Below are 26,525 nucleotides of genomic sequence, written 5' to 3'. Positions count from 1 at the left end.
GTCTTCTCCTTTACCTTCTGACAGCCACCAATCCAATGTTCTAAACCTAAGGTGGCAGTATCTCTTGGGGGGGGGGGGAGCCCGTCCAATCTTCCCAGCCCTGGTCTCAACCGTAGACCTGGCGGAAGAGCTCTGTCTTACAGGCCTTACAGAATGCTGAAAGCACCCGCAGGGCCCGCAGCTTTTCTGGGAACTTATTTTCATTGTTCCTCCAGTTAGCAATGTACAGTGAGACACTTTCTTTACTATATTCCTCACATTTTAAAAGCACTTTTATCTAAGTGCTAAATGTACTGTGTGTTCCTAATAAATGCATTCATGAAGGTCTAGTCACACAAACATAACAATGTACATGTTGGTAGTCTTTATGAGAAAAATTAGGCGTTATAGGTTAAAACGATGCAGTGAAGTAGAGTCACTCAAAAGATTAAGGTCGCTGCAGTCTATATGCACTGTGTAAATACAATTATTGTTCAAGCCTTGAAAATCACAACCCAGCCCTGGAAAGACGGCACTGGAAGTACCTCAAGCAGTTTAAATTGAATACTGACAAGATGGGAGAACTACAGGAGAGCTATCAGGATGCTTTGCCATCTCCGGAAGATTTTGGAGAGGTCGAGTGGGGAGGGCTGGGAAGTCTCCCCTGGCCACTGGCACGGGACGGAGGGGAGCAGGTGATAGAGCCCACGCTCCAAAACATCCATTTTCGCCAGGGGAACTGGTTGCTGTAGTCTGCAGATGAGCTGTAAATCCGGGGAATCCCCAGGTCCCACCAGGAGGCTGGCATCCCAAGGCATGGGGAGCAATGAAATAAATAAACCAAATAACAGAAGGGAGCACTGAAAGGATTAACAAGGCGCCGAAGAGAGAAAACCCACAAGGGGCTCTCATTTGATCTCCTACCTTTAGGAGGTAGGTAGCAAAACACAAGGGGCTCGAAGTTGATCTGAGAAGGGAGGTAACCCCTGTGCGCCGTAGCCAGCCCTCGTGGGGCGGGGGCGGGAGAGTCCCTGAGGCGTGAGGTGGCGACACAGGCAGGCGGCAGCGCGCCAAGTTCCCCCGAGGAGCCTTCCGGCTTCCTCCTGCTGCTGCCGCTGCTGCTGCTGCCGCCGTTGCCGCTACTGTCCTGCCTGGGCTGTGCCAAGATGCCCTGACGGGCGCTCGGGCTCCCCGCCCGGCAGGCGGCGGCCGGGGCCTCCAGGCGCAGCAGGAGGCCGGCAGTGCGGGGAGCGCGTGGGGCTCCTGGTGACTGAGGGCGAGGCGGCGGCAGCGCAGGGCCGGGGGCGGCCCCCTAGCCTGGTGCAGGGCGGGGGCCTCGGCGTCCGTCCTCGGCCGCTGCGGGTCGCCCGGGCAGCGCTTGTGGCCCCGCCGCCCGGCTGGCCAGCTGGCTGGCGGGAGGCTTTGCTCGGCTGGAGGGGAGGCGCGGCTGGAGCGGCGCGGCGGAGGGATGGGCTGCGCTCCCAGCATCCACGTCTCGCAGAGCGGCGTGATTTACTGCCGGGACTCGGACGAGTCCAATTCCCCCCACCAGACCACCACCATCTCGCAGGGCACCGCCGCCACCTTGCACGGCCTCTTCATCAAGACCGACGCGGCCGACACCATCCCTTCGGTGCTCGCCTACCAGAGCCGCCAGCCGCTGCCCACCTGCCCGGCGCCCCAGCGCAGGGAGCCCGGCGCCGGGCGAGAAGGCAGGAGCGGAGGGCGGCACTGCTGCGGCGTCGAGGCGGAGACCCAGACCAGCCAGACCAGCGTCAAGGTACAGCCACGCCAGCCGCACAGCCCGGGCAGGGGGGCGGAGGGGAGGTCTCCGGGGGTCACAGCTGAGCCTTCAGCCCGTTGAAGGGGTCCTTCTAGTGGGCCCCAGGAGGAGCCTGGTTGAACTTCCCTAGTAGGAGAACCCTCTCACTGGCTCTTTTCTCTAAGGGGGTCCCGCCGTGGCAGCTCCTTCCAAGATCCCATCTTGCCGAGCTAGCGAGGGAGAGTGTGGAGATTTTTTGGGGGGGGGAGGGGGGAGTTGACGATGTTGATGCTGGCTCCCAGGAGATGAGCAGCAAGGGATCAGAGGTCAAGGGAAAGGCAGCCCCAATACGCCTCTGCATGTTTTGTTTCCCATATGGTGCTGTTTTGGTTGGCAAAGCTCCCTCCGTTTGACACAAGGCAATGGCCAGTCTTGAACAGAGATGATGCTGCAGATGCACATGGGATGCAGCTGAAAGGAACAGTTGCCATGGCATCCAGTGACTCATGCTTGCTTCGGTCCCACCTACTCTAGCCAGGCTCTGGTACATGCACATCGGTCACCACACTCACGTACATTTACAAGCAGCAGCGGCAGCTCAGTACGTATATAGTGATGCAGCTCAGGGTCAAGAGTCTGAACTATATATAAACCTCTTTTGTCTATTTATTTGAGTCTTAGGAATGTGCCTTAGATATGCCTGTGTTTACTGGAGTATAGGCTTCCAAGCTGCGGTGAGAGAAATATTGATTATTCTAAAGTTGCATTACGAAAGGACAAAAGCATTTTCTGGGATGAAGGCTGATAACATGTTTATTATGAGAGAAGACAGTGGAGTTTAGTGGTTAGAGTGCAAATACAGTGTTTTGCCCTGTAGGGTGAGTGAGCAGTATGGTTGAACGAGGCAATGCAGGAGGAAAGAACAGACAATACTGTGCTTATTTGCTTAAGCCAGGACACTTTTGTAAGTATAATTACCTTCAAGTCCTGTAGAGACCAACAAGAGTTTCAGGGTATACACTTTTGAGAGTCAAATCTCCCTCGTTAGACATGAGTAGAGTAGAAATGGATATCTCTGAGTATGAAAGCATTAAGTCGATGGATATTTAGAACAGAATTTCACTGGCTGCATTCTCTCCTGTGGAGGACCCATTTTGGGTCAAAGTGCATTAGGTCTAGTATTGTAGGTCTAGCATTGTATGGTGCATATTTTGTGATTCCAGTGATAGCCTTTGGGCTTTGTCTATGGTTTTAACTTTATAAGTTATAAAATGTTAATATAATTAGAATATTTATATTTTGTGGACACCTAACCTTTTGGGTCCCAACTACTGGTTGGTTAGGTTTGTTGTTTTTTTGAAATACTATCCCCTTTTGGGGTTTCTTGTCCCCTTAAGAATGCTACAGGTAAATTCACTACTGTTCATTACCTATTATATCACAGAGGAGTAAAAATAAACTCCAAAGGGCAGCCTACGTACGTACAGGACGACCTTTCCGAATACATCCCCAGATGAGCTTTGCGCTCAGCCAATACAAACAGGCTAGTGGTCGAAAGAAATTCAACGGGGCCTTTTCAGTCTTGGCTCCTGCCTGGTGAAGTGAACTCCCAGAAGACATCAGGGCCCTGTCAGAGCTCCCTGAGTTCTGCAGGGCCTGTAAAAGAGAGCTCTTCCACTAGGCCTATGGCTGAAGTCAGTAAAACTGTCAAAATTGGCCTCCCTCCTATATCGCAACCCCAACCCTGGGTTCTGGTCCCATGGGTGGCATTTTTAGAATTGATTTTAGAAATGGTTAACTAATTGTTCACTGCCCTGAGTCTGCTTCCGTTGAGAGGGCAGCTTATACCTTTACATTTTTTAAAAAAACGGTCACTCTTTAAGACCTAAACCAGGGGTAGTCAAACTGCGGCCCTCCAGATGTCCATGGGCTACAATTCCCATGAGCCCCTGCCAGCGCTGGCAGGGGCTCATGGGAATTGTAGCCCATGGACATCTGGAGGGCCGCAGTTTGACTACCCCTGACCTAAACATTCAGTAAATGACAACAACAAAACCCAGATTTTTAAAAAATCTAAACCAAAATAACTTCAACAATAATAAACACAATAACAAATTTTAGTCTAAAGGGAAAAAGCAGAAAAAATGCAACACAGTGAAACAAGCCAGGCAATAAAACTATCCAACTGTCTTCAAAGGTTATTGAGAAATGAATTGCCCTCACCAGCCTCTGGAAAGCTTACAGAAAGAGGCCTAGCAGTTCTTCTAGAAGGAACTGAGCATTTTGAAGCCTGGGGGCTCACAGTTGAGAAAGCCCTCTCCCACATTCCCACTAAGATCACTGCCCTCCAGGCAGGAAGGCAGGCAAGCAGGCAGAGAGGGGCAAACCCCACCAATTTTAAAGTATGGGCAGGTCTATATGGCTAAATGCAATATTCAAACGCTTCTTAAGACTTTAACTAAAATGATTTTCCCAAAACATCCTGCTTTTGCTATGGGAGCTGTTTCCTGATTTAGCAGTCTCTTTGTGTGGGGGATTTCCATAAATAGTTCAACCAGTTTTGCTGATTATCTTCATTTTGAACATATCTTGGCATCAGTTATATAACTTTATTAGAAAATAGCACAGTCTTCTTATGAGGAAAAAAATCTATTTTTACTCTATGCAGCAAAATAGCTGGAAGCAATCTGAAAGTGTACCGTGTCGTATTATAAACTAAAGTGAGGCAGAGCAACGCACTCTAGTCAATTGATGCTAAATCACTGCCTGCTATTAATACCATGGAATAATATTTTAATTCCTTTAATATAATTCTGCTTAAAGTCTGGGCACATTACAAGAACTGTGTGTAAAACTGAATATACCATTGTAAAATGATACAGTTCACCAAGGAAAGGTACAGTGAAGGTTAACAAAGTAGAGCCTGGCACATTTTCCATGTAGAGAAAATCCAGTAAAAAAAGGATTCCTATGTATACAATATGAGCCTCTTGCGGCGCAGAGTGGTAAGGCAGCAGACATGCAGTCTGAAAGCTCTGCCCATGAGGCTGGGAGTTCAACCCCAGCAGCTGGCTCAAGGTTGACTCAGCCTTCCATCCTTCCGAGGTCGATAAAATGCATACCCAGCTTGCTGGGGGGTAAACGGTAATGACTGGGGAAGGCACTGGCAAACCTCCCCGTATTGAGTCTGCCATGAAAACGCTAGAGGGCGTCACCCCAAGGGTCAGACATGACCCGGTGCTTGCACAGGGGATACCTTTACCTTTACCTTTTACGTATACAATTATGGAATGGGAAGGAGTATTCTAATCAGTTTCATTAAGGTTTAATAGCCCATAAACCTATATATTGGAGAATTTAAAAAAACAGTAAAAGAAGATTGCTAGGAATATTCTAATAAATACTGACAGCAGAAACAGAGCACAAACAAAGCAACTGATCTGGTGAAGATATGAATGTATTCTTGTACTACATCTGTTTGAGTAGTGTTTTATGAAATGTTGTGGGAATTCTAAACCCTGCAGTACTGGTTTGTCATTGATATTGGTGCTCCAGTGGCATAGCAAGTCATTAAGCTATGCTTTCCCAACCGAGAAAGACATTCCAGAAACCCAGCCCAAAGAACTATGGATGTAACAGCTATTCTGGAATCCATAGCAACATAGCTGACACTTAACAATCATCCAGTCATGGAGCAGCATGCTGATGTCACTTCCATATCATCCATACATGCAATCGGCCAGCCAACAAATCCTGATGAGGGCACACCTATCTGACTGCACCCTGTCCACATTTTAAACAAACCTCACTACAAGGGAAACCAAGGAAACAGAGAGGACAATGGTCCTCCTGAAGAACCCTGCTCCCAGCAGTTCTGCAGGTGGGAGTCTGAACCCCCTCTCTCAAACACATAGCCTTCTGTCAGGCACAGAAAGAGAAAGAATTATAACCACTTCAGCCATGTTGCCCAAACATCTTCAGAGCCTACTAGGGGAAATAAATCTCTGCAAATAGGTCCAAATCCTTTGGTGGTGGTGGTGGGGATAATCCCTCAAGGAGCAGCTTTTTGCAAGGGAAGGGCCTCTGGAGAAGGGACAAGAAAACATGCAACTACATTCCTATCTTCTTCCCTAACAGCTCACTGGGGGAAAGCACAAAAGGGCGATACCCTCGTGAAAGATTCAGATGTCACTACCGGGAACCTGGTACTGAGGCAAACATCATCTTTTGGCAAGAGTGAAGGAAGAGGCAGGCTTAGAATCCACACATCGTGTACTGCGAAGCATTTTAAGAAAAGGAATACAAACCTCATTAGTCACAGAGGGAAAAGACACATCTTAGAGTATTTGAAACCTTTCGGCCCTGGTTTCAGAACCAACCCAATATACTAGGGCAGGAAAGACTACAGAAGGGCATAGGATTAGCATGGCTGAAATCCCCTATCCACACCCACCAGTCAGTCCTGAATAGCTGAGATTTTGCTCTATCATGCCCAGTCATGGTGAGGGGATGCTCATCCTCAATGGCTGGTGCTTTATTTTTGTTTAGCTTTATCCCATCTCTACCAACTGCTATTCATTCAAGTGCGGTGTTACACCAGCGGAGCAACTTAAGTTGCCTCCCTTAACAATTCCAAGAAGGCTTTAGGATTATGCTTTTAGTGTGTTTATGCAATTTTTTATTTGAAAGGGAAGGAATTAAGCACATGGTTATATTTTTGTTTAATTTTGTTTAATTTTGGCTGTATCATGTGTTTAATTTTGGCTGTATCATGCCCCCAAATTGGGGTCATACAAGACAAATTAATTTACAAAAGGTAAACAAAAATGATAGGCTGAATGGAAACGAGAGAAAATGTGCTTTAGTTTATGCCTGATTGTTCTTGTTTGATCTCCCCAGAAATCCAGATGATTCAATGCTTCCATGCTGAATTATAAAATATGACTGAAAGCCACAAATTTCGTTAGTCTTTAAGGGGGTAGACTCGTGGTTTTTTTCTACTGCTACGAACAGACTAACGTGGCTAGCCATCTTGATCCCTCACAGAAACTGTATACATCGGTTTCTTCATTCTTTATGGGACTAACTCCCTGCTCAATATTTGAAAATAGCAATCTAGATACTCTCCCCCCTCTTTTTTTGCATCTTACTGGGGCTTGATTCCGTGCTTGCCCACATGCAACCAGCTGGTGACCTTGGGCTCACCACTGCACTGATAATGCTGTTCTGATGGAGCAGTAATATCAGGGCTCTCTCAGCCTCACCCACCTCCCAGGGTGTCTGTTGTGGGGAGAGGAAAGGGAAGGAAGAAGGTAAGCCACTTTTAGACTCCTTCAGGTAGACAAAAGTGACATATAAGAACAACTCTCTTCTTCTTCTTCTTCTTCTTCTTCTTCTTCTTCTTCTTCTTCTTCTTGAATCTCAGTGGTGCTAAATGCCCTTTCTGGCCTCTTCTACCACCAGAGTGCAAAGCTGTGCACTCTACATGTGCATGGCAGATACGCCTGAGACAGAGTACTGTGCCATGCACCTTGCCTCTTGAACTGTGGGGTGCCCTGATTGGTGTTTGTTTAGTGAAGGGCTGTAGCTTTACTTGGCATCAGGTGCTCCGTCAGGGATTTTGGGCAGGACTGCTCCTGAGTGTATGTGGGTGGGCACTTAGTCTCTCCTGTTGTTTTGAGTGCCTGTGGACTTCACTGTGATTTTTGATGATATAACTTTCTGCCAGTTTTGGAGGGTATCCAGGGCTGAGGTGGCTTTGGGAGTCAGCTAACTTCTGCAACACCCCCGGATGTGCCTCTTTGCCCACTGATGCAGCAACACCATACTGGCACTCAGCCAGAGCACAGCACCACTGGGGTGTGCTAAGGGTGTATCTCAAAGACTTGCCAGTGGGGGCCTTTGGAGTCAACTTTTGTTCTGCTACTTCAGGCCACCATGGCTACCCACCTGAATCTATCTTGTCGGTTCCATGTGTGCTTGTGCTCCTCCCCCTGCCACCGCCCCCCCCCCGCTAAGCAGTAGTACTAGAAATAATTGGAGTCTGATTTAATTCCCTTACAGAGCAGTAGGTCAAGAACAGATTTGCCTAAAGTACGTATACTAGTACTTTTACTTCTGCTTTTTCCTTTTGCCACCAAAACTGCACGTCCTGTGTATTCTGATGTGTACAACTCACCACTGCAGTTCTCCTTTAAGTAATGTTGTTTTCTTCAAGGCACTTTCCTTGGCAGCAAGTGTGCCATCCTGAGTTCAAAATCCATTACTCGGGTGATGACAGTTCCTTTCAGTGCTACTTTGGGAATGATTTGGGGGGGGGGAGTTTTTAATGGTGTTAATGAAAATGTCATGGATGGGACTAAAATATATATATTATTTATGTACAGCAAGTTCTGGGAAGCAGTTTTGTCTGAAGTCATGCTTTCCTCCTTTGGTTGCAAAGAATAAATTATGAGAAGTTTTAAATCATAAACATGGGCTTTCAGAAACTGATAATTTATATAAATTTGAAGTAGTATAGAAAATGCGATTTAAAGCATAGTAATTAACGTCTCTCTTTGAAAAGGCTTTAAATTTTAATCATAACTTGTGCAGATTAGCTTCATTATAGAGGACAAACATAAGCAGAAGATGATGAGCTGGATCCAGTGGTAGACTTCTGGTAATAGAAGTTATTTTTTACACTTTCTCCCTTCCACTTCCAGTTCTTCCTTTATGCTGTTCCCATTCTTCAAAAACAGCATTATGGAGGAGGAGGAGGAGAAGAAGAAGAAGAGTTGGTTCTTACATGCTGCTTTTCTCTACCTGAAGGTGTCTCAAAGTGGCTTACAATTGTTTTCCCTTTCCTCTCCCCACAACAGGCACCCTGTGAGGTGGGTGAGGCTGAGAGAGCCCTGATATTACTGCTCGGTCAGAACAGCTTTATCAGTGCTGTGGCGAGCCCAAGGTCACCCAGCTGGCTGCATGTGGGGGAGCAGGGAATCAAACCTGGCTCACCAGATTAGACGTCCGCATTCCTAACCACCACACCATTTCAAACTGCAATGGGAAGGGAGGAGCAAGAAAGTCCTACTCAACTAGCTGAAATCCTTTATGTCAGCGGAAATTACCTTTGAATCCAACCAGTGCTTTTAGGTCTATCTAATTCCTTTTATTAGGACTCAGTTTCCATTAAAGTTGCAAACTATGGGTTGGGAAATTCCTGAGGAATTTCCTGAGGTCGTGAAATTAAAATATTGAACTTTGATTCTAATAAGTACTTTGAGCAGAAGGTTATTTTTTATACAACGGAAGCCATCCAGTTTCTGTATTCCCCCTCCCCAAATGTATCCTGTGTGATTATTTCAGAAAGGCCCTCAAATATCACAACAAGCTTTATGGGAAACGGGTGGAAAGGCACCCGTTGTTTTTTGTATCCAGCCAATATAATTTCATCATTCCAATCATAACAGACGAGCCTGATTATAGAAGGAAATTGTTGTTGTTATTCATCATATAGCCAGGAGATCTTAGGATTTTTTTGGCAACCAGGCAAGAGCCTTTCGAAGGATAGAAGCCAACAATAAATGGGAAAAGGTCATCATTCTCTTATGCCTCCTTCAAGTCTAAATTAGAAAACATCACAAATGAAGCAGAAGAAATGCTTTATATTAATTCAATATACCCCTAAAATAATTTCCACAATCGAAGGCATGGAAGATTTTTAACATGTAAGGCCATTTTAGATAATTAAATGTATAACAGGATGCAAAGTACTCATAAACTCCTCCTGTATATTGACAATATAAATTAATTTTCTCGTGTTACCAGATAATTTGCTTTTAGTGTCTTGCTTCTATTTTGTTCATTTCTGTGTACAATGGTGAGGTGTCTGTTTCTTTCTCTCTCTTTAATGACTAGCTTTCGTTAACTTTCAGTAATAGCAAACATATGTACAGCAAAGCTATAGAAAGATACTGAAGTCTTAGAAATGAAGAAAGGTGACAAAAGAGACTATGGGAAGTAAGAACAGTGTAGAAATGTATTTCTCTGGTGAAATGGAGTTTGAGAATTCCTAAGATCCATTTGGAGAGATCGTGCCAATCATTATGGTATAACATATGTATAATTTGATGGGTACATGTCATATATTGCTATGATTGTATAAATAGCATGTATGTGATGTCTATAGATTTTTTTTTACTGGATATGATTACTGTTTGTAACAAGATAATTTTGTTGTATGTTATCATAAAACCTGAAATGCAGTAAGGATGGAAGAAACGGTTTTCTATTCTGAATGTTTTAAGCCTAACTGGCAATACACTAGGGGCCAAGCCCGTTGCATTCAGGAATCCAAGGAGTGCTAGATTGGGGTGGTGGTGGAAGAACTCTGTGGACGGCCTCTCCCTTCCCACAGGACCTGGAAAGGCTCAGGCCAATGGGAAGGGAAGTCACCGGCAGGGGCAACTCTCAGGCAGCAGGGATCTGCAGCCTCTGAGCATTGGAATGAAGTGGAAGGAGGAGAGGATGGTCAGGGGTGGGAAACGTAAAGTGATTGGCTAGCTGCTGGATGGACAGGGAAACAGATTGGAGGAGGAGGCAGTTAGGGGTGGGACATCTTAGGGGTGAGAGTGGGTGTTAAGCACTGAGTGGCACTTAAGTGGCACTTAAGCCATGATACACGCCCCTCCTCCAAGGCTTTACCAGAAATACTAAGTGGAACAGATATTCATTCACAGACAACAGGCAAACTTGAATTTGTAAGCATTTAAATTAATTGACATGTAAATACATAGTAAGAGTTTTCTCTCCATACCAGCCAGGATAGCTAGTCAGAGAATATCCTGCTGTTTTAGCCAGCATCCTGGACATATCATGTCTAGGATAGATTTTTTAATCCTTGAAGGACAATACAGCCTAATTATGCCAATAATTTTTCACCAGAAGATGTCTAGGTAGTATTATGATAATGCATTTCTAATAAATTTTACCTCCTGTTTGAACTCATTACAAAAGCCCTTAATACAATGCAGTGTTCTTTCTTCTGTCATTTCACGTCAAACGTGAAAAAGGAGCACATCAGCTCCATTAGAACTCTCTTACAGCTATTAGCTTTCTATTTTAGGTTTTGTGCCTTGCAATTTACTCAGGATGTTTTTTGCTTATTCTAAATTCCTTTGTATTTGAGGCAGGCTTTTAATATATGGGGATGTGCACAGGCAAAGTAGCAGTGAAAAGATCCACAAATAATACAGAGAAAAATGATTTTTTTTTCATTTAATGGCAGACCAATATTAATGAGTCTTTGCTTCTCTTTTTAGTGCTTAGAAACAGGTCTGAATGCGTGGCATTGGCTTTATGTAAGAGAGAAATAAGTACAAAGCCTATGAATCTGTTGATTGCTGAAGAAAGGACATAGCTCCCATGGCCTGATGCCATGTTAGTAACTTATATACGTTCCAAATGTGTAGGTCTCACTAAGCACGTCTTTACTTCCAACTCCATTGCAAGCACCCAGTTGGGAATGTAGCAGTTCATGGGGGGTAACAACATGGTTAGAGTTTCCCTGCTTGAACTGAGCCTCCATACATATCCTACCGTTATTATTTATCCAATTAATTCTTGTATAGTCTGCCTTTCCAATCAAAGGAGACCCAAAGTGGCTTACATTAGTCTCCTCTCCTCCATTTTAGCCTCCGAATCCTGTGAAGTAGGTTAGGTTGACTGTGTGTTATTGGCTAAAGGCCATCCAGTAGCTTCCATGGCACATGTGGGGATTTAAACCTGAGTCTCCCAGACATCAGCCTGACAATGTATCATACTGTAATTTCCAATTACGCAAAAGTAGATGATACAGTTCAGCAATTAATAATAATAAGAGTATCTGGTTCAGAGGAGTGCCTCTGTGGGAGTTCACTTGGAAACCATAGCTACTCTGAACTTCTTGTGGGAAGAGCAAGATACAGATCTAAGAAAGAAACAAGCATGATATATGTCTGCAGCACACTGACATAATAGTAGCACAAATATTGGAAGTCAGGATGGGACTAATAAAAAAAGGAGAAGAAAGATAAGGTAGGGATGATGAATTCTCCTGCGCACTGCTTTTACCTTTACATGTCCTCCCACAGCCTGGTTAAACGAAAGAAGAAATAAATCCAACTGAAAGAAATAGATGAGGCTTCAGGGTAAAAAATGATATGCCTGGGGAGAGTCCAGCAGCCCTCCCCTGCTTGCTATGTCTCCATTTTCTCCCCAACCTCCATTCTTCTTTAAAGCTGTGAAATACAACTCAACATACAACTCACCTCCAAATGTTATGGCCCTTTGAGGCAATGGGGGAATGAGGGGAGTGGACAGGGTCTCTTCGTTGGAACAGGCTTTAATACGAACACAAAGAAGAATAAAGTTGGTTCTTATATGCTGCTTTTCTCTACCTGAAGGAGTCTCAAAGCAGCCTTCCCTTTCCTCCCCCCATAAAAGACACCCTGTGAAGTAGGTGAGGCTGAGAGAGCCCTGATATCACTGCTCGGTCAGAACAGCTTTATCAGTGCTGTGGCGAGGTCAAGGTCACCCAGCTGGTTGCATGTGGGGGAGTGGGGAATCAAACCTGGTTGGCCAGGTTAGAAGTCCACGCTCCTAACCAGTACACCAAGCTGGCTCTAATAATAATAATAATAAATAATAATAATAACAATAGTTGCCTAGCAGGAGGGCATTTAGGTCTACAAAGCGGACGCAACAGATAATTTTCTAGCCACAGCTTTATTGATCTCCACCAGGAGCTTTGGCACAGTACGGGAGGGATCCTCTTCTTACAGTCGGTGGACAGCAAGGAGACCCAGATCCGAGCAGCGCCCTGGGACAACTACACCCAGGTCTGAACCGAGAGCACAGATCCCCTTGCTAGCTGAAATCCCCCTGGGTTACCAACCTCCAGGTGCTAATGTCACTTTCATATCTGTTTAGCTTTTAGTCGATTTCATGTCTGGTTAGTTCTTAGACTCAGGAGTGACATTTGAGGGTACTGTGATGATGCAGATAGACTTTTTCTAACAACTTCTGTTTCACAGTAGTGGCTGTTTTCTTCTCATTTTCCCCTGTAAAAAGTCTATCTATTTATTTGGATCAGAAAAGCACTGAAAACATGGTATCATTTTTAAAAATATATAAGCAGTGCAAATTAGATTATTTTCTCATGCAAGATTATTAAATGCATTGTTATTTAGATTCAATAACAAATTTCAAACTCAGATATTGATTAGCTTTTCATTTCCCTTTGTTTCTATGATGATGGGTATTGGCATGAATATTCATTTTTCACAAAATGCCCCTACCAAAGTCCCCGCTTGTGTGCTTTGTGTTTCTGTAGGCACGGCGTCAGAGTTATGTAACTCCATGTAACACATCTTGATGTACAAGAACTATGTCTCTAGCTGGGCCTTTTACACTCCTGGTGGTGTGCTATGATTGTTTTTAGGGTTCCTTGGAATACTGCTGTGACTTTGATTATGGGGAAGAGGGAGGTCATCTTGGACTTTCCATTGACACTAATAGAAGAGTATTTCATTCGAACATAAAGAGCCATGCTAGATCAGGCCAAAGGCACATCTAATCCAGCATTGTGTCTACCCAGTGGCCATCCAACTACTTCTAGGAAACCCACCAACAGTAAGATTGCAACAGCACATTCCTGCCTGTGCTCTCCAGAAACTGATTTAAAGACTACTACCTCTGATATTGGAGGGGGGAGTAGTAGTAGTAATAATAATAATAACAAACTTTATTTCTATATCTCACACTTCCTAATAGATTGGGACAGGCAACATATCCCTCATGATTAGTAGCCATTGAAACCCCAGTTCTCCATGAATTTGTCCACTCCCCTTTTAAAGCCCTCCAAGTTGATGGGTATACCACATATTTTGGCAGAGTCCTTCTAACAGTGGCAGTATTGTCGCCAAGAGGTTAATCCGGGGCACAATTATTGCTAACTGAAACTTTCATAAATTAGCTATACGCCATGTGAAGAAAATCTTCCTTTTGCCTTCCCTGAATCTCACAACCCTCAGCTTTACTAGATGAGCCCAGGTTCTAGTATTATGTGCCATCTCTTTTGCAGGATTAAATTATGGTATTGTCAAGGGTAGGAGAATGTTCAAGTAAGCATAGGATTACAACTACGGCCTCTTTCTTATTCATCATGCCCATTTTTACTCCTTAGGTGGGTGGAATGCCACTGGCAGGCAGTTTATGGTGCCATATGTTTCCTGTCAGTACAAACTTTATACCAATGTAACTTTCTGAATTTTGACATTGTCAGGGGATGCTGGCCCATTAGGGCAAATGGGGCACAGCTTCCAACCCCTGTTTTCCTGCCTCCTTTCTTTCCAGTAGTCCAGGTGGTGGCAGCTGGTGAGCCTTCTCCTTAGTCCTTCTCCATTTTGTCTTGATATTGTGAAACTTTGCTGGCAAGTCTTTCTCTACTAACATTCACAAACACAGCTCCCGCCGAACGCATAGGAAAGGCTGTCAATGGGTAGAAACATCTACAGCCATTCAGAAACTGGAAGAGGAAGAACCCTCAGGGGCAGCTAAAGAAAGATTGACAGGCTTGTCTATACCAATCAAGGACTCCAAAGGACAACGGACTAGCCAATGAGCTAGTGTGCTGGTGTCTGACTGGTTGTATGGATGGGCGTGATCTGAACTAAGCTTTTTCATGCAACACAAGGAAGAGCTCCTTTCCACTTGGACTATAGTGGAGTTGAGTGCTTGTCATTCTGCTGCAGTTGTTCTCTTCTCTCATTTTATGTAGTCCACTGTTGCCTTGGACTTGTACATCCTCTTTTGCCATGAAATAAAATAGACCTTGAGACTACGCACAAAGGCTGTGGTCATGATAAGTTGTGAGTTTGGTACACAAGCACTGTGCTTTCTCCAGTGATTTGCCTCATTGATATCTTATGTTCTCAGGTCATGTATGAATCAGTTCCAGGTAACAAACTGATATGTGATTTAAAAAAAAATTAGCCATGTTTTCCATGTTCAGTTTAATCTCTTCAACAGGCAATATGACTTGACACATGCTGTTCTCATTTAGCAGGCTTCAGCTACAGAGGTACAAATTGGGCCCATGAGACTGACACAAGATCCTATTCAGGTAAGATTTTGTTTCACTTCAGCAGGAATTATTAAGTTCAGTAGTAAAATGCAAATAACTGAAATCGTCCAGTTGAAATAAAATAGACATGTTAGTAAACACAAATAGAGAGGTAGAAGGGGTGGGACAAATAGGTTTTCTTCCTGAGTATTCTTGATGAGTTAATGGAGAGTGAATTTTTCTAGCAGCCTGTGAGTTTACTGATCTGTGTTTTAGGTCTGAATGCTTTTAAATTACTGTGTATATTAATTTATTGTAGTGTTAATTGGACTATGATGTATGCCCTTGCTACTTAGTTGGTGCATTGTTTGCTATCTTGGGTCCAAAGAAATTAAAATGTTTTAAGTATAGATGTATCACTCAACAAATAGCGAGTTAATTCATAATGCCATTATACAACATGAAATATATATATCAGAAAGTTTAAAAACTATAAACAATCAAATTCAGAAACAATTTTCATCATTCTAGAAATATAAATTGAACCAAATATACAGCCAAAGATTAATGTCCAAGAATGAGGTAATTTAGGTTTGTGCATGACTCCTAACTGCATAGATTCAAATGGGTAGCTGTGTTGGTCTAAAGTAGCACAATAAAATCTGAGTCCAGTAGCACCTTTAAGACAGTAGCACCTTTATATCTTTGTTGGTCTTAAAGGTGCTACTGGACTCTGATTTTATTGTCCTAACTGTATAGTTAGTTCAGGAAGACTGCACCACATGATTTTCAGAGTTTACTGCAACTTTCATTACATGTCTGGAAATACCCAAACCAAAGGAATAAAAATTACATAAATATTGATATATAAAGATGAAGGCATAATGGGGAAAAAAGATCCTGCTGAACTTTAGATGAGTTTGGGCTAGCCTAGGCTGTCCCAGTCAGGGCAGATGCTGTTTATAATTGGAAGAATTGGAAGAAAACAAGAAGGTTGCAGATTATTTGGGATGCAGTCTATCCTCTTGGCATAGTGGTTGAGCGGTGGCCTCTAATCTGGAGAATCAGGTTTGATTTACCACTCTTCTGAATGCAGACAGCTGGGTGACATTAGGTCAGTCACAGTTCTATCAGAGCTCTGTCTGCCTCACCTACCCTCACAGGGTTTCTGCTGTGGGAAGAGAAAGTACAGGTGATTGTGAGCTGCAGTGAGATCCTTCAGACAGAATTTCTTTTTAGGAATGATTGAAGTGTGCAGACTAGTGGTCCAGGAAACACTAGGGGCCATTCCGCATTCGTCCAAAATAGCACAATGGTTACTAACTGAAATCGCTACAGTTTTGCCGTTATGCACAACGTCGTTGACAATCTGCAACACTCCTGAAACCGATCCACAAAAAGCGCTTCGTTGTAGCGCTTTCAGGGAAATCCCCAAAAGTGGATTCACCCTCCGAAAAGCGCTACACTCCTGCAATCAATCTGCAACACTAGCAGAAAAGTTCTGTGCGTTACCATTGTTGCGGTTTCTGCAAAGTCCCTCCCCCTGGCTCTCTCCTCTGATCATCCGGCGAAGCGATGGCAATTTTTTTTCTCCGAGCGAGCGGAGATCAACGCACCGGCAAGCCTTCGTTTTCCCAGCGAGGCTTCCCCAGCTGCAGTCCCTCTGTTTAAAGTCACCAAGCACAAACATCATAGAGGCCCGTTTGCTGGTTTATTTTCACTTTATTTTTCACACTGTTTTCGGCCAAAAATCGCGCCTGTGAGGGGGGGGGGAATTTTTTTTTTCACTCAGGGGGAGCGTGGCAACGATGAAACGGCAGCTCAAACATCACCTGCTAGCTGGATGGGTCTCTCCGTTGCAACGAATCAACGCATATTCGTTGCAACGGGTGTTTTTTTTTTTTAAAACCTTCCTTAAAGGGAAAGGGGCTGTTTGGGAGCATGCTAACGGCCGCCCATTGGCTGCTTGACGGCCAGGGGCGGGACACAGCTCAGCAATAGCGCTTCCTTTCTAGCGATTTTTGCCGAGACCGGAACCCTGTGGGAAACGATAGAAACGCAACTGGATTCCACTACAAAGGCAGGTATGCATAACGACAAATTCCACTATTTAAAATGGCGATTTTTCATTCAGCAAACAATTTGCTACATGGATCCCGGTGCGGAATGGCCCTAGTTTAAGAAGGTGCTACAGCACACTTTACAGAACAGAACTCTTAATTCTGGAGCTCTGTCCTGCATTAGAGCTTTGCAACACATTAAATATGTACAGCCATATGCATCTTTTTTTCTTCTTAGATTAGTCACATGCTGGCATATTCTGTGCTGTAACAGCAGAATTAATCATCATGTCACTTATTGGAAATTCAGAACTTTACATAGGTTTAGGCAACACAAAACTGCGGCTGCCCTACTCACCCCTCAGGTGTGTTGCTCTGGTTTTCATCTGGTGACACCATGGATGTACACAACAACAACAACAACAACAAGATGAAGAAGAAGATGATGATGATGTCTTCCGCTACACCACCACCCCTTTTTCACAGACTCACACATTTTATTTTTTAATGTTTAAATAATTGTATTAATTACACAACAAATACCCATAACCATACATTAACAAAATATCAGAGACTACAAGAAAAAATAAGGAATACAAAAACAAAATGAAAGAACAACTAAGAAGTAACAGCTAAGAGAGAAAAAGAAAATATTGTTATGCATCTTCTTTTATAGTTTTAACAAGATGTTTGTGTAGGTTTATTGCTTATATCTGCATTATTTATTAAATGACCTCTCGCACATTATGGCACAAATCTTCCTGAACTATTATACAAGAAGACGTCGTACTGAAATGAACAGGACAGTCTATTCATGTGAAACAGAGAGGTCTCTGAAACGTTTGACCTTTCACACAGTAGGAGTTCTAGCTGAGTAGCTTGAGCTGTTCATGTCAAAGCTTATAAACACTGAGCTTTTTGTTTGCTTATATTTACTCTAAAGGAAGTTTGTTTTCTTTCTTTATTAAATTGCAACATGGCTAATGATGGACTACTACTGTTAATTCTTGAGAATTACACAGCAGGGTGGTTACACAACCTATGTTGTTGGATATATAATCTGAAAATTGCTAATATTTATTACAAAACTCACAGTTGCTTTCCCTTCCTAAAAGTGCTCATTAAAAACATGGTTTATAGCATAATATCCCTTTTTGATTCAGCACATGAAAGAATCATAGAGTTGGAAGGTACTCAAGGGTCATCTAGTCCAGCCCATGCACAGGAACTCACAAGTACCTGCCTACTCACAGTGATCCCAGTTTCATGCCCAAGTGATCCCTGCACAAAAAATGTCCAGAATCTAGCCTGGCCTGGAGGAAATTCACTTACCATCCCACAGTGGCGATAAGCAGTTCCCTGGGCATGCAATGAAGGGCCGCAAGTGATAAACACTGGCACATCCCTTCCTGCCCCTCCACTCACAATCTCCCTAAGTTCATAACATCAGTATTTCTGCCAGATGCCTCTGCTTTAAAACTTCCAAAGAAGGAGAACCCACCACCTCCCGGGAAAGCCTGTTCCACTGAGGAACCGCCCTAACTATCAGGAACTTCTTCCAGATGTTTAGATGAAAATTCTTTTGAATTAATTTCAACCCAGTAGGGCAACCAAAAACAACTCTGCTCCATCTTCTATGTGACAGCCCTTCAAGTATTTGAAGTTGGTTATCATATCACCTCTTAAAGAGAGCAGTGGTAACTTTTATAACTTCCTTTAGGAAGGCAGACCAAAAGGAAAAAGGTATTAGAGTTCACAGGGCTTTTTAAGTTGCTTGAAGTCCAGTGGCACCTTTAGGATCAATGAAGTTTTATTCAAAATATAAGCTTTTGTGTACCCACATACTTTGCTTCGGATACCTGAATCTTGTCTGTGGCTACGGAAGTTTATGCCTTGAATGAAACTTTGTTAATCTCTAAGGTGCCATTGGACTCACATTTTGTTCTGTTGCTTCATCAAAACAACATGGCTACTAAATCTGACCTTGTGATTTGTAGCTGACCTGTTTTGGCCAGAGACATGACTTGCACAATTGGCAAGCTGTATGAGATTATAGAAGCCATTTTTATCCTTGTCAAAAGATGTTTCTTGAAGCCTGAATAATGTTTCAGGGGTTTCTCAACAGTAAAAATGTTAAGGGAGGCTGTTCTAGACTAAGCAACCTTATTCACACCCAGAAATCAGTCCAGAGATGGTTGTTTTGTAAAATCTGATTAAATGTTCTCAGGTAACTTGGGCTATAAAGCGGTAGTCCTCTGTCAGGTGATATAAAGAGTGGTGCTGCAGAGGCCTAAAGAGCAAGATAATCTTTTCTTCTATTTATAAGATGTTTCAGCAGTGCAGGGAATAAGACACTTAGGCTCTGCTGCCAAATTCATTGCTTGGAGAATTTATTTATTTATTATATTTATATACTGCCCTCCCTGGGGCTCAGGGCAGTTTACATAAAACGTATAAACAATACATGAAACAATCCATAACAATCCACAACATATAAGTAACTGTAACAATAATACTAATAACTAGAAATTGTAACAGTGCAAACAATGCAACATCTGGGGCATCTATGCTATTGGTCATCATCTACATGGGAGATGTCCTAAGAACCTTATTTATGCTGCCTGGAATTCCAAGGCGGAATGTGTAATGTTAGACTGTTTCCTGTATGTTTTACAGGTGTTGCTGATCTTTGCAAAAGAAGACAAACAGAGTGATGGATTCTGGTGGGCTTGTGATAGAGCTGGATATAGGTGTAACATTACTCGGACACCAGAATCAGCACTTGAATGTTTTCTTGATAAACATCATGAAATAATTGTAATAGATCATAGAAACTCCAGATACTTCAATGCAGAAGCCATCTGTAGGTAATTATCATTATGCTTCATGTGAAGTACAGGAATATCCTTAACACTATTTCGCTCCCTTATATATTTGGGAAACAGCCTCCTGGGAGGAGACTGTCCAGGGCCCTGTCCATCCAGGTCCACCCTGATTGGCCCTCCTGCTCCAGCTCCCACCCTCCCTCCTTGCCTGCTAGAAGCCTTGTGACTGCAGCCTCCATTGTTGCCCACGAGGAGACAGGCAGTGACAGGGCTTTGTGGCCTGCAGGTAGGCTCCTGCTGGGAGGGAGCTGGGGGGGAGGGCCCCAAAGCCCTGTCGCCGCCACAAGGGGGGCGGCTTTCCACTCCCTTTAGCCCGCTTTGTGGGCCAAAGGGAGCTGCAGCCACCCTCTCATGCCCTCCTGCCTGCCGCCCCTTTCAAAGCCCTTTTTAAAAATGGGCTTTGATACTAGTTGTTATATAATAACACAGTGGCCATGGACTAGGTCTTACTAAACGTATTTCGGTGACTTACCACTCAAGAATGCAGATGGGGTCCACATTATCATTTTTTAAAATAGTCCTTGCATGTAGAAAGCTTGATATCAAAGGGAAGGCTAGTCTACAACCATTTTTCTCAGATTCTTTATGGATAACCTATTTTTATGAAGGACCATTAGGTCTTGTGGTTACATCTGAAATCTCAAGAGCAGATTTACAATTAGGCCAATGACAAGAACCAAAAAGTAGTTGGTTCTTTTTGGGAGCAAACAAAAAACCATCCTCTTGTTGGATGTCAATAATTGGGGAGAAAGGTTAAAGCAATTACATTCAGAGCCAGTTTATCAACCCCTGGCAAGTGAGAACCAATGCTTGGTTGCATTGTATCGTACCACATCCTCCAAAGCCCATATTTTAAAGCATGCCAAAATCACGTTCATGTAGAAGCACTGTCAAATTTACAGTTCTTTCTTTGCTTTCAGTTTTTGTCACTTTTCTAAATCCCATGCTTCAGGCTAGAATGTAGAAATACAGCCCAGAACAACATAAGGTTTGTGCTTTTTCTGAACTTAGTCTTGTTACTGAAGAGGCAGGAAAAACATGGAGAAAACAGCAAATAATGCACTGATTATGCATGATTTTCTTCCCTATGGGTATAGGATTCCAGTTATGTGTTCTAATATATGGTGTTTGCCGCATACTAGATCATACTGAAAAATGCCTCCTCAATTATGACACAGAATTTCCTAATTTTAGGGCAATCCGTGCTACAAAACCTGCTGAACATACCGTAATATTATCTGTTATTCCACACAGGTAAGCATTTTTAAAACTATGTTACCTTATTCATTGTCTAGTCATGTTAATTTAAAGTGATCTTTGAAAAGGCTGGAGGCAGTCACGGAAGGTGAGCAGGCAGACGGTGGGAAGGGCTGGTGTTGCAGCTCTTCCCCCCCACACACACACAGGTCCCCCCGACCTTCCCCCAGCAGCCAGCTACCCTGGCACCAAGGCCAGGGCTCACATCCCTTGCCCAGCCCCTGCCCTGCAGCTAGCCACCCCCCAGCACCCTCCCATGGCGCACAGCTCAGAGGCAGGCTGAGCCCACAGGCAGGCAGTGGTGACAGCTCACATTACAGGCCCCCCACACCCTCCCTCCTGGCTCTCAGCAGCATCCCCACCCTGTGGCACCAACATCAGGCCCAGCAGCTTGCCGGGTGACGTGATGTCTCGGGTGTTGGGGGTCCTGTTCCCTAGCCTCCTCTCCCTCTCAGGCTTCAGTCACTAGCTGGATGGCCACCCTCTCCCCAACCATGGTCCCAGGCCTCCTATCCCTCCCTCCCAGCTCACTCACCAGCTGGCTCACCTTCGGACATCAGCACAGTAGACCAGCCTGGCACTTCTTCCATGTGGAAGAAGTTGAAGGGGAATGCAGCCAAGGTTGGGACAGCCAGCCTGATTGGCCATTTGTTGGACAGACAGCCAATCAGATATGCAATGAGTCCCAACTCCTCCCAGCATTCCTATTTGGCTTTATTAATTTTACAGATGTGTTTATTGAAAAAAGAACTATTGTAAATATATATATATATATATATATATATATATATATATATATATATATATATATATATATATATATATATATATATATATATATATATATATATATATATATATATATATATATATATATATATATATATATATAATATGTGTTAATATGTGTGTTTATTGCATAGAAGTGTCACAGTATTTCAGGTCTCTTAGGTGACCAATTCTGCTTGCCTGTAGATCAGCTGACCAAGAAGAAATCTCTGTACTCCCCCTTCTCCATTCAGGCTTTAATAGGGTATGTAGAAGTCATTCTGACTTTCTTTATGTGAAACCTAATTCATTAATCTTCAGTGGCTGTTTTCTTTCAGTGTTCAATTGTGTGTGTTATCAACTAAGAACCCATGCCATGTGCTAGCTGGAAACTCCTCTGCATTTTTAACTTCACATATTAGAACAGTAAGTTTAGCAGACAGAGGGAAACCTGTTATCCTGAAGTGGACCAGGGTTGCAGTGTGTAGAAATGAACTGACAAATAAAATTCTACAAGCCTGGACATGATTCCCTGTGACACATGCCAGGAAATATATGCATTCATTTTGAATTTGGGCTCTCAAATGTTATTTATCATAATAAACTTCCAACTGCCAAGTCTTCAATGCTTGGTGGCAGAGGATGGCTTTTAGCCAGGTGAGAAGAGGATTGTGGTGCTGGCTGAAACTTTTCCTTTAGGGTCACTGGCCTGAGTCAAGTAGAAAGTTTATGCCTGCTTGCCTGAAGTCCATAAGACAGACTTGTTCATATTGAGAAGTTTGGTTTTAGAAAGAAGTACTTTTTAACAAAGAGAAAGAATTAAGTCTATTGAACCAGTGGCACAGACAGATTGACAGTTTCCTGGGATTAAGCACTATTCAGCAGACCTAAAGAGACCTGCTTACAATTGGGGAAAAACTATGTGATATAACCAGAGCCATACAGTAGCTACAGAGTACTGAATTTTAAAAGTCTGGAGGGGCCTGGGTCAGTTCAGAAATGCCACAGCGTGCCTCCTGCCTTTTCCCACCTCCATGCTGTCTTCCCAAACTGAATTAGCCCCATGGAAGAGTTATTGGCTCTGTTTTGGAGCCACCCATGGGGAAAACGGGACCTGGCTCATTAAAAAACATTGTGTAGTTTAGCTTTGGATTTCGCCATTCATTTCTCATCTCTCTTTATTTGATTGTTCCATCTTTTTTTTTAAGATCACTAACTGGTGACTTTTTAAAAGATCTTTTTATGTTTAAGATCTTTTTGCATTAAATAAGTCTTCCCATAATGTATTTTTGATCTGGTTCACACTCCAACATTTGGTCTTACCCTTTCTTACTTATTTTTATGTTGTCTTATTAGATGGTGAGCTTCTGGACATTTTAATAAGACTTTATTATTTATATATGCTATGTGCTATATATATTAGCAGGGGGGAAATCCCCTCCCCCTGTCCAAAACATTTTGTAAATTTTCCTCTCAAATATATCAATAATGAAAAGGTGGGGGGACCTGTGGAAATCATAGGTTGCCCTGCTTAGAACTCAGTAGCTACAGAGCTTTCAATTTCAGGCCACAATAGTAGCTGCTTTTTTCCTTTTTAAAAAGTAATGTGCATGCAGCGATGGCCCCAGTTAAACACAGTTTGCTATCTGTCACTGCCTGAATACAAGAACTTCAAATTAGGCAGAAGTAGGAGACAAAGAGAGGAACCCATATAACCTCCAAGTGTTTCCAACTCTGGGTTGGAAAATCCCTGAAGATTTTGGGGAAGGTGGGATTTGGGAAGGGAAGGGGCACAGTGTGGTTTAATGCCATAGCAGCCACCTTACAAAACAGCTGTTTTCTCCAGAGGAACTGATCTGTGTCACCTACAGATCAATAATAATTCCAAGAGATCGCCAGTCACCAACTGGAGGTTGGCAACAACACCTCCCATGCAGCAGTTAAAGAGAATAAAAAGGCAGGTAGATAGTCTCACATCCTGAGGCTGTACAGAGAAAACAGGAAGGGACATATTAGGGGAAAAGACCAGGGCTGCCACTTGGCTTGCATATGGGTCCCTTTGAAGACGACTGGACTGGCAGTCAGCTGGAAGTCAGCTCCTCCTCAGCCTGAAGTTTGGGTGATATATATGGCCAATAATGGGCTGGAGAGGGTGGGAAGATGAAGAGCCCTGGGTGGGCATATATACATCTATGCTTCCCAATTGTATTCTTCATGATTGCACCACTTCCGAGGTTTCTCGAAGGCTGGAGAATGTTTCAGGGGGTTCTCAATGGTAAAAAAGTTGAGAAAGGCTGCCATAGAGAGTAGAGACAGGTGAGTTAATTTTGCTTGTGATGCAATTCATTTTGGAAAATGACCATTCTCCTTCTACCTGGGGGGTCTGGCAACCCTAATATATACTTTAACTGCATTGGTTAAAGCTTTTTTTTTGGGGGGGGGGGTGTCCATGAAGGCAAAAGAACCGAGGGCTCACGAAAGTCATAATGCAACCCTGTCTGTCTGCTCCATTAGCCACCCAATTTGTCAGTGACAATTCGGTTTTCCTCTTTTTCTCCCTTACACATTCACAGCCCTGTAATCAGCGTTACAGTGATGTCAGACGACCTATTCAGACAGAATCCTATTGAATGTCTCATGTACTCTTTTTTTTTTGTTAGTGTAGTTTTCAAATTAAGAAAAGCACAGATTTTCAGTGGGAAGAACTGGCATTTTCTGCCTTCAGTGATTACCTCCTGGGCTACAGTTTGTTCACAAAAGAAGGCCCGAAGGCTGAGTTCGAATTAGGTGGGAAATAAGCTCCATTGAAGTTGATGGGGCCTGCAAAATTATTCCATTCAGGACTGGTTTGGGCAGCTGCTGTTTTTAGATGCTCATCCGACAGCTCAGTCTACAGATTTCAGTAGCCTTTATCTGAAGTAGAAGTAGTAGAAGTAGAAGAAGAAGAAGAAGAGTTGGTTCTTATATGCTGCTTTTCTCTACCCAAAGGAGGCTCAAAGTGGCTTACAGTCGCCTTCCCATTCCTCTCCCCACAACAGACACCCTGTGAGGTAGGTGAGGCTGAGAGAGCCCTGCTCGGTCAGAACAGTTTTATCAGTGCCGTGGCGAGCCCAGAGTCACCCAGCTGGCTGCATGTGGGGGAGTGCAAAATCGAACCTGGCAAGCCAGATTAGAAGTCCGCACTCCTAACCACTACACCAAACTGGCTGATGAAGGAATCACAAAATTGTAATAACACTTTTAGAAGGCCATAGTATGCTTGATATTGTCATCTGTTCCTCACTTCCCTGCCATCTACCGATCCTTCCTCATCATGTTGATCAACCATGATTTGACAACATTGTTCTTGTGCTGCTAATTGTAGTTGCTGTATCTATTCCTCCCCCCCCCCATCCTTAGCATAAAGGAATCCGTATAATAAAGAAACTCACTCTACAGCCATTAATTATATTAAAGTAGTATCATTTTTATCTGACAGCCTAAGGAGTGTTTGAGAAAAGTGAAATTAATCTCTAGAGCCCTTGTGTAGGTACTTACTTGCCCTGATGCGGAATGGAACTGCAGCTGTGAATGGGAAATGTGATGCACCCTGACAGCGGCACGTAAATAACGAGCACATCTGCGTGGCATTTCTTTTAAGGATTCGTCTGGCATGTCCAGAGGCCGTGCATTCTGTGTCAACAGAAGCTTCTTCCCCAGCTGACCATGTACCAGTTCACAGGAGCCGCTGTAGATTAATGCAGAATTAATTCAATATGTTAAAGCTGACATGCTGCCAGCACAGGGGAGCGCAAGGGGAAGGAGGTTCATGCCTTTTATAAAGAGATTTCCTGCCTTTTGGGTTGTGTGCAGGGATTACTTCTGCATGACAGACGAAGTTGCCATTTTCATGTTGGCTGTGTCAAAGGCAAGTTGTGGCTTTGTTAAATAGCTTGTATGTCATATAAAGCAAATGTTCACCAAAGCAGCTTACAACATAATACAAACATAATATGATCAGTTATTAAATTTAAAAATCCAGAAAACATCATTAAGTTAGCAAAAGGAGGCAAAATCCAGATGTTTCTATATACCTGTACACCTTGAAGACCAACGTGGTAAAAAAAGAATTACAAACGAAAGATGGAATTAATAAGGGTCACTGACAAAAAGAAGTTCAGGAAATCTTGTCCTGGTGGGCAAGCAGCTAGGACAGGAGTAAGACCAAAAGAGGCTAAATTTCGTATACTAAACTTGAACATCCTTAAGATATAACTCAAATATTTTGGCCACCTCATGAGAAGGAAGGACTCCCTGGAGAAGAGCCTAATGCAGGGAGCAATTGAGGGCAAAAGAAGAAGGGGACGACAGAGAATGAGGTGGCTGGATGGAGTCACTGAAGCAGTCGGTGCAAACTTAAATGGACTTCGAGGAATGGTAGAGGACAGGAAGGCCTGGAGGATTATTGTCCATGGGGTCGCGATGGGTCGGACACAACTTTGCATCTAACAACAACACCAAAATGTGAACAAAATCCATGTAATAATTTTTATTAGGAACAACCAAACTTACACAAAAAATTTTGCAAGGTGACTAGCGCAGCTACTAAACTGACCAACCAAATCTTTGGCTGCAGGTTTCCACTTATCTGTTTCTTTCCCCCACTTTATATCCCAGTGAAATATTTTACATTCAGTATCCTGCCAGTCAGAGTTGTGCCACTGTAAGTCCATGAGTTAGAAGGTGTGACC

General features: G+C 43.4%; 1 protein-coding gene across 5 annotated transcripts in view; it reads left to right on the top strand.

The window, feature by feature from the left end:
• Positions 1-1,040: 1,040 nt before the first annotated feature.
• PDE8B (phosphodiesterase 8B) overlaps positions 1,041-26,525 on the top strand; it is a 64,495-nt gene continuing 39,010 nt past the window's right edge. Inside the window, exons 1-5 of one of the 5 annotated variants that reach the window (XR_013233066.1) lie at positions 1,041-1,759; positions 14,826-14,885; positions 19,562-19,752; positions 20,965-21,024; positions 22,003-22,060. Coding sequence is in view for 4 of the 5 variants with exons in the window: in XM_077347342.1 (XP_077203457.1) it covers positions 1,448-1,759; positions 14,826-14,885; positions 19,562-19,752; positions 20,965-21,024; positions 22,003-22,060 (681 nt within the window). In the remaining variant the exon portion in view is untranslated. Of the gene's footprint in view, positions 1,760-5,390; positions 5,622-14,825; positions 14,886-19,561; positions 19,753-20,964; positions 21,025-22,002; positions 22,061-26,525 lie in introns of those variants that run through there. The other 4 variants (XM_077347342.1, XM_077347341.1, XM_077347340.1 and 1 more) reach the window with 4 other exon arrangements.

The sequence above is a fragment of the Paroedura picta genome, chromosome 7 (genome assembly GCF_049243985.1).
Source record: "Paroedura picta isolate Pp20150507F chromosome 7, Ppicta_v3.0, whole genome shotgun sequence".
NCBI lineage: Eukaryota > Metazoa > Chordata > Lepidosauria > Squamata > Gekkonidae > Paroedura > Paroedura picta.
Note: the sequence above shows the minus strand (reverse complement) of the source record. Positions and strands in the feature narration are given on the sequence as shown.